The sequence below is a fragment of the Petaurus breviceps genome, unplaced genomic scaffold (genome assembly GCF_028583685.1).
Source record: "Petaurus breviceps papuanus isolate PSGF00001 unplaced genomic scaffold, PetGlider_PUasm1.0 174, whole genome shotgun sequence".
Classification (NCBI taxonomy): Eukaryota; Metazoa; Chordata; class Mammalia; order Diprotodontia; family Petauridae; genus Petaurus; species Petaurus breviceps.
The window spans coordinates 53,026,403-53,034,567 of record NW_027185761.1 but is presented as its reverse complement, the minus strand read 5'-3'; the positions used below and the strand labels follow the sequence as shown (position 1 = coordinate 53,034,567).

Genomic DNA, 8,165 nt, shown 5'->3' with positions numbered 1-8,165 from the left:
TGTGTGTGTGTGTGTGTGTGTGTGTGTGTGTGTGTGTGTGTGTGTGTTGGGGGGTGAACCTGGAAACGGTTGGGTGATGTCAGGTCTTAGTGCCTGCCTTTGGGTAATATGTAGAAGACATTAAATTTGAATCAAGAGGATGATGGCAGCCCAGAGCCATAGCTGAAGGGGAGCTTAGAGGCCATCCAATCCAGTCCCCCTAATTTTACAGGTGAGGAAACTGAGGCCTAGGGTAGTATGGTGGCTTCTTCCCAGGTCACAAAGTGTCAGAGGTGAGATTTGAACCCAGGTTCTCTCATTCCAGAGTGAATTTTCTCTTTGGGATATCATAGTGCCCCTTCAGGTAAAGACTTAAGAACAGAGCATAGAGAAGAATCCATAAGCAATATGAATCTGGTGGTTGTGTAGAAGATATATTAGGAGAGAATCCAAAAGGCCTGCCAGGAGGCTGCTGCTGTAGCCCATTGGTGCTAACAGTGCTGGTAATGGAAGCATTAAAAAAAAAAAACTTTCCAGGGTCACCCCCCAACACATTTTGAGAGAAAAGCACAGATGTGAGAGATGTTGCCAGTAACTGATGGTGTAACAGAGTCAGGGAAGGCAGAGGTTACCCCCTGCTAACATAGGCCTCTGAGTGAATGCCAGTGACAGACCTAAACAGGAAACTTGGAAATTCTCACACCAAAATTTAGAGGGAAAATAATGATCTTATTTATGGAAGTGTTGGAGAAATAGCCTGGTATAGTGAGGAGAAGACCCACTGTCTGGGCTAAATCTTGCCTTGGACCCATCAGAGATGAGAGATACAGTGCTGTATAGAGCTCAGAGGCCATCTAAACCAACCCCTCTCATTTCATAGGTGAAGAAACTGAGGCCCAGCGAGGTTAAGGGACTAGCCTGTGGTCACAAGGAGGGCTAAAGGGGTGGGACTTAAATCAATACCCATTGTGTGTCCTTGGGTAAGGCTTTACCTTGTATCTACCTTTCATGCTTTGTGTGATGCTCCATTGTGTACATATTGTCCCCCCAGTAGATTATAAACTCTTCAAGTTCAGAGATGGCTTAATTTTTGACTTTGTGTCCCTAGCACAGTACCTGACACATAGTATATATTTTTAAGTTGCTTTTTGCTACTTCTGGGAGCCAAGATGGTGAAGGAAGCAGTAAATTGCTATAGCTCTCCCATATTCATCCCCAACAACCATAAAATAGCACCCCTGAACAAATCCTGGGACAGCAGCAGAGTCAATGGAAAGACCAGGTAGAATGATCTTTTAGCCCAGGAAACTTGGAAGATCAGTCCAAAAGAAAAAAGTTTTTTGTTTGGTTGATTTAAGTTATGCCCCTGAGTGTTCCGTATAATTCTGAGTTGCTGTTTGCTTTGTTGGAGAGAGTTGTCCTACTGGGAGTCGCCTACATTGACAAATACATCTTCATTACCTATTTTATGTCAACCTCTTATAGTCAGCAGTCCTTTCTTAGTCTATCAAAATTGCTATTTCTAAGGCCCCATAACCTCCTAATCCTTTCTCTAGTCTCCTTGACATTCATTATGCTAGAATTCGGATTTTTTTTCTAAATACCCTCTCCTCCTCTTTCTCCATTCGAGTTATTTTTTCTACGTTTAATTTCTTTCTTGGTTTCTGTACAGACTCTCGGGCTTAAGTAGAACGCTGCTGTTATTTCCAGAATGGCACCACAGACCAAAATGATTAGGCTGCTACTCTGATCAGTAAATTAAGATCATTTTAGAAAACTTAGTAAACATGGGGGTGGGGGCACACTTGAACAACCTTGACAATCCTTCCACTAGGTAATAATTCTCGAAGCCGATTAAAAATAAATTAGCAAGCATTTGATTGCAAATGATCACACCAAACTATTTAAAGTAACATACCCTTCCCAACTGCTAGAGGGAGAAAAAAAATAATCCAAGCTCTGTATCAGGTACATGGCTTTTGACCCTTTCGTCATTTTTAACGCCTTAACCTTTTCAGCTGCCGCAATCGTAGTTGTGCTAGCATTACCTAGGGAAATTTAGTGTCTGCTTTCCTGAGTCATATTCGTTCCCTAAATGGCAAGGCTATCAGTATTAAAATGTTGTTTTCCTTTCACAGGAACCTATGGTCCTGAACACTGGGTTACATCAAGTGTGAGTTGTGGTGGCCGTCACCAGTCCCCAATAGATATTGTGGATCAGCAAGCGCGAGTTGGGGATGAATACCAGGAATTGCAGCTGGATGGTTTTGATAATGAATCCTCCAACAAAACGTGGATGAAAAACACAGGGAAAACAGGTATGGGTTCTTCTTCAAATGTTCTTTCCTTGGCCGGCCAAGAAAATGGCCCAGATGCTCAGAACTGTATAAAATGGTACCTTTGTATTGATTTCTAAGGTATTATTCTGGCTGAGCCTTTTGAGAATATCTCATGAATACTTGGACTAACCCACTGTCTTTGGAACAATGTTTCTTGACATCCACAGAACACATTATGTCAAGAACACTGGAGGGAGAGGTAAATGGGAATTCTTAAGTCACTGGCTCAGTCGAACAAGGGTGCCTGGGATCAAACACTAAAGTTTGGGAAACTCAGAAGGGAGGAGTAAACTGCTGGTAACTGTCTCTTTACCATTAGCATTTAGATATTTCAAGTCATTATTTCTGTGTACATGAATACCTTCCAAGCCCTTTGAAATGGAGACTCAAACCATTCCTTGTGGATCATCCCACATCATGACCCATTCTTCCAGGAACTGATACTTTGATAAGAGTTGTGATTTCATAGGCATAGACTATAGTTTGGGGAGCACATTGAAAGAGGGCTTGATTTTGGAGTAATAAAACTTGGGTTCATCTCCCAGTTCTGTCACTCCCTTACGCATATGACCTCAGACAAATTGTCTAATCTCTCTGCGTCCTAATCTCCTCATCTTTAAAATGAGAAAGCTGACCTTGATGCCCTCTGAGGTCTTTACCAACTTGAAATATATGATCTTCCCCCGACATAATCAGATCATGAATCCTCTTCCCCTGTGCAAAGATTATACCTGACTTTCCTTAAATGTTCCATGAGGGAGTCATTACAAAACTGGAAACCTTCCTCTCATTCTTAGAGTATTAAAGTACTTCAGTCCTGGAAAAAGTAAAAACATCATTTAGTTAAATAACTTAATTCTTCTAGTAAAAGTACTAGAGGGAGACCTCTTGGGCTCCAGAAAGGGTTACAAGATGGTGCAAACAAAGAGCAGAGGATGAAAAGGCTCTAAGGGTGTTTTGCTACCATAAGTAAAAGTCTTCATACCGATGAGATGAAGAATGCACCAAAGTATCCGAGTCCCAGTGTGCCATTCAGGGCTGTCCCTCTATTGACAGTCTTTCTACCTGAGCAGCCCACCTCCTTTCCTCACTATCGCCACAATCATTTCCACTATTATCGCATAACACTTTCCCATTAGAAGGTGAGTTCCTCCGAAGTAAGGCTTCTTTGCTTCTTTGGTTTTGTGTCCCCAGTACCCATCACACTGGGAAGGAGTAGGTACTTAATAAATGCTTATCGATTAATGGATTCATTATCACAGTTGTATATATTACTATTCTTCCTGTTTAACAGATGAAGAATCTGAAGCATCACACATATCTTTGGTGCCTTTTTTTTTTAACCCTTTCTTGTGAGGAATCATTGGGAATATGCTGTTGCCCACCACCTCCCTCTATGAATTTTTCTCTTGACCCTTGGGCAAATGATAATTTCTATTCTTCTGAGATTGTGGCATTCTCTTATTTGTGGTACTATGACATCTCTAGAAGAGTTATGGTGTTAAAAAGATTTAGTCTTCTGCTTTAGTTTATAGTGATTGAATGTATATATAGTATAACCCTAAAGATTTGATTTGTCATAGAAAACTGCTTATGAAAGTCTGCCTGTAGCCCAGGAGAAGCACTCATTGATTAGAGGTGGGAGGGGGGGGTCAGCCAACTATGGCCCAATGCCAAATCTGGCCCGCTGCCCCCCAAAGTTTGCCAATTCCTGTATTAGAATAGATCAAAACAAATGATTGAACATTAGCGAAATGTAACGTTAGAGAACCCCAACAATTAATACAAAGAATTTATGAACTGATGTAGAATGAAGTAATCAGAACCAGGCACACAAACTCCTCCCCCACCTCCCCACTTTATAGAGATCCCAACAAGAGTCATGCAAAGTGGTCAGAAAAAGTAATACTATCCCCATTTTACAGATTAAGCATCCAAATTTTGAGTTGGTTGTGACTTGACAAATATCACCAAAGCTAGCAAATGGTGCTATGGGTACTCACACCAAAATCTCTTGCTTCTAAATCCAGTATTCTTTTTACTCTATTGTAATGACTGTCCATATTTTCTTTCTGATCCAGTGCCTAGCCAATTCCTCATTCATTCATTCATATATTCCCTCATTCAGCAAGCATTTATTAAACACCTACTCGGTTCCAAGCAAGGAAATATGAAGACAAAAACTAAACAGACTCTGCCCTAAAGGACCTTACATCCCATTGGATAGGGAAAAAAAAAACCCAGGTACATAGGAAATTAAGATGAGGATAATAATAGCACCTGCCTTTGGAGGTGTTGTGAGGATCAAATGGGCTAATAACTATATAGCACTTAGCACAGTGCCTTGCTCATACTAAGCGCTATGTAAATGTTAGCTATTCTTATTAAGATATATAAAGTAAGCACCCAGAAGAATCTCTCACAACTGGGTGATCAGAATGGGTTTCCTCTAAATGGTTAGATCTGAGCTGAGCTCTGAAGGAAACCTGAAGCACAGGGCGTGAGGGACCCTGTTCCAGGAATGGGCAGGTGCCAGCCTGTGTGAAGCCTGGAGTCAGGTGATGGAAGGGGATGGACCAAGAATGGGAAGCACACCAGTTGGGCTGAAAAGTAGAGAATGTACATGAGGGGTCCACATAACAGACCTCCTGTTCATGGCTGCTCATCATCTTGCTTCCTTTATTCACTGTTTTTTAGGAAAAATAAATCCTTCTCAGATGATTACCAGCAAGCCCAGCATGGCAGTGCCCTCTGCTCGCTGCCCGTGGGTAGTCAAGCTCCCTTCCTTTAAGTTATGCTTTGAGAGAGTGCAGCATTCCTCCTACCTGCCTTATTTGCAGATGGTCGACATTTATTCCCAATAGTGCAGCTGCTCAGCAACCTTGTTATGATTCTACTTTCTCATTGAATAAGAGCCTCCGGAAACACGCCGGCTGCAACCATGCTGGGGATTTTCTGTTATCCAGGATTTTTCTACCAAGGGCATCAGATTGCTATTCAGTGTTCTGAGTGCCTGCCCTTCAGGTCACTGCTTCTGGAAATGACTTTGTGGTCATTTCGTAGGGAACCTGGGGAAACTTAGCTCTCATTTTTCTATCATCTCAGGGTAAAGAGGACCCTGTACTGAGACCTGGTCCTTCCAAAGCATCTGTGACCTAGCTTAGACCATCTTCCTGACGTATTATACTGTACTTTCCTCTCTACTTCTTGCCTGGTACTTTATCTCCCCGCCCCAAGGGTCCTGTATTCCTGATTGGTGAGACTGCACCATATCTAGGCAGCCCCAAGCCCGCCATCTTGTTCTCCAGCCGTTTTTCTGCCATGGTACTATGCTCTGTCTCCTGAATCCATTAGGTGGGAGGCAGAACATAGTAGCTTCCACTGTAGAACCCTACCAGCGAGAGCTCATATCTAGGGTCCCCAAGTCCTTTCGTGATTCACTCTAGATATCTCCCTGCCAAGGCGCCAAGTCCATACCCCCCAAGTACCCTACTTCCATCTATTATTCTCATCTAATCCACATGACCATTCCTAGGAAGAACATTGTTAATCATTTTCCCTATGGCTCTGCTCAGTATCTCTTTGAGTTCCCAGACCAAAAATACTTAGCCTTGGCCAATAAAAACAATAATGATAACAATAATACAGCTTTCTATACAGCTTTAACGTTTGTAAAACACTTTCCATTTATTACCTCAGTTGAGTCTCACAGCAGCACCATGAGGGTCATGCTCATTTTACAGATGAGGAAACTGAGGCTAAGAGGTTAATTGATTAGCTCAGGGTCCCTCAGCTAGCAAGTGTCTAGATTTGAATTCAAGTCTTCCTGAGTCCAATTCCAAACACTCTACTCACTGTGCCGTGGAGCTGCATGTTGACTTCTCTTATTAGGATATAAGCTTCTTGAAGGCAAGGACTGTCTCACTTTTTGTATTTATCTCTAGCACTTAGCACAGTCCCTTTCAAATATAGGAAGGCATGTGCTTAATAAATGGTCTTCTCTACAGTTCTTGCTCATTATTGTCCCATAATCTCAGAGATTTAGAGTCTTACTCCCTTGTGATGCCCAGAGAAATGTCCATCACTTAGCTAGTATTCACTGAACACCCACTATGTTCCAGATAGTTGCTGGGTGCTAGGAATACAAAAACGAAAATGAAACAATCCCTGTCTTCAGTGGCAGAAGTAACACATATACTGTACATAGAAGCAGATACACACGCCAAGAAAATATTGTGTAATTTAGGAGTTTCTGAGAAGCATTAGCTGCTGAAAGAATCTGAAAAGGTCTCCTAATGCAAAGAAGCTTTGTCTCCCTTACCATAATCTTAGTTGGAACTTGGGGTCATGCTGGTGCCATGTTCACTTAGGCTGCCATGAAAACCCACTGGATTTCTTGATGGGGTTTTCTAGTTGACTCATTTCTCTTGACAACACCTTGCCAAGATAACAGTTTCACTGACAGCTTTCAGCTCCGAAATCACCAATGACAGGTGGTAGACATGTAGCGAGTCTACTCGCCGCAAGGTGATTCATGACCTTGGTCTTGCAGAAGCCGACGATTCATCTCTGTCACAGTGCTGACTCCTCAATGTCATTCAGAACCTGTTGCATCTGTAGGAGCCCCTTTGTGCATGCTTTTAGAATGCAGTCACTCCTTAAAGACCATCTCAAGGACTTTAGCCAATATGCATGGCTTAGAGAGCTGTAGCGGTTCCCAATCCTGTCTGATGTGTGTACTGGTTCTAAGATCCAAGCACTAAGTATAGTGACAGGTACAAGAAGTCCTTTATAAATAAATATCATATGATGAGAAATCAAGCTATGACAACAGCATTTACTAGGTGCCTGGTATCGCGGTAAGCTCTGGCGATACAAGGAAAGACAAAAACAATTCCTTTCTTCAAGGATCTCATGGTCTAATGGGGGAGACAATATGCAGACAGAGCTGTACAAACAGATATATGTAGGATAAATTGGAGGGAATCCGCAGAGAGAAGGAGCTATCATTAAACGGGAACAAGAAAGGCCTCTGATAGAAAGTGAGATTTTAGCGAAGCTTAAAGGAAGTGGGAGAGCGTATCAGCAGTAATTCAGACATAGTCATGGAATATTTCTAAGAAGTGAGATAGAAGACTGTATTGCTTTGCATTTGTTCCATGGTAGACTGATGGAACTAAAACTCATGATCAGAAGTCACTTGGCCAACTTAACTCCATCTCCATGGCAAAAGTAAAATGAGAGACCCTTGGGAATATCAAATGAATTCTGGAAGGATCTGGGATTCTCTCAGTGTCAGGAGATTCCAAGTATGGGAACTCACCAGTGTTGTTGTCTGAGGCACATAGGCAACAATCGCTTGTCTACATCACATAGTGTCAGGAGCGGGATTTGAACACAGGTCTTTCTGACTCCAAGTCTGACAATCTAGCCACTTTTCTAAGTGACTTCTGTTCTTTGGAGTAGTAAGATTTTTCACTGCTAGGGGATTTTTGTGTTTATATATTTAGCGGGAGTGGCTAATCTGTTTATCTATTTCAAATCAGTTCAGCTCTGTAGAACTAAATAGAATTTTCAGACATTTTAGGTAGTGTGGACAGGAAATTTGAATAATTCTGACAAAAAAAAATCCTTAGATTATCCAGATAAATATTCTCTACTGAATTTAACAATAACAATAAATAACAAAGCTTATTTGCCACTTTAAAATCACCAAGGGAGACAATATGGTATAGCAGATAAAGAAGGCTTTGAAGGGGAGATTTGATTTAAAACCTGCTGTTGCTAGGTAATGGCTGTATGGACAAGTCATTCTCTTGTCCAAGGAGACTCTGTAAGTTTCAGAGA

At 41.8% G+C, this 8,165-nt stretch overlaps 1 protein-coding gene across 3 annotated transcripts in view; it reads left to right on the top strand.

Annotated features, from left to right (window-relative positions):
• The window catches only part of PTPRG (protein tyrosine phosphatase receptor type G), a 783,084-nt gene that overhangs the window by 421,692 nt on the left and 353,227 nt on the right, over positions 1-8,165 (top strand). For all 3 annotated transcript variants that reach the window (XM_069084201.1, XM_069084200.1, XM_069084202.1), the window contains exon 3: positions 2,118-2,297. In XM_069084201.1, the coding sequence (XP_068940302.1) occupies positions 2,118-2,297 (180 nt within the window). The remainder of the gene's footprint in view (positions 1-2,117; positions 2,298-8,165) is intronic.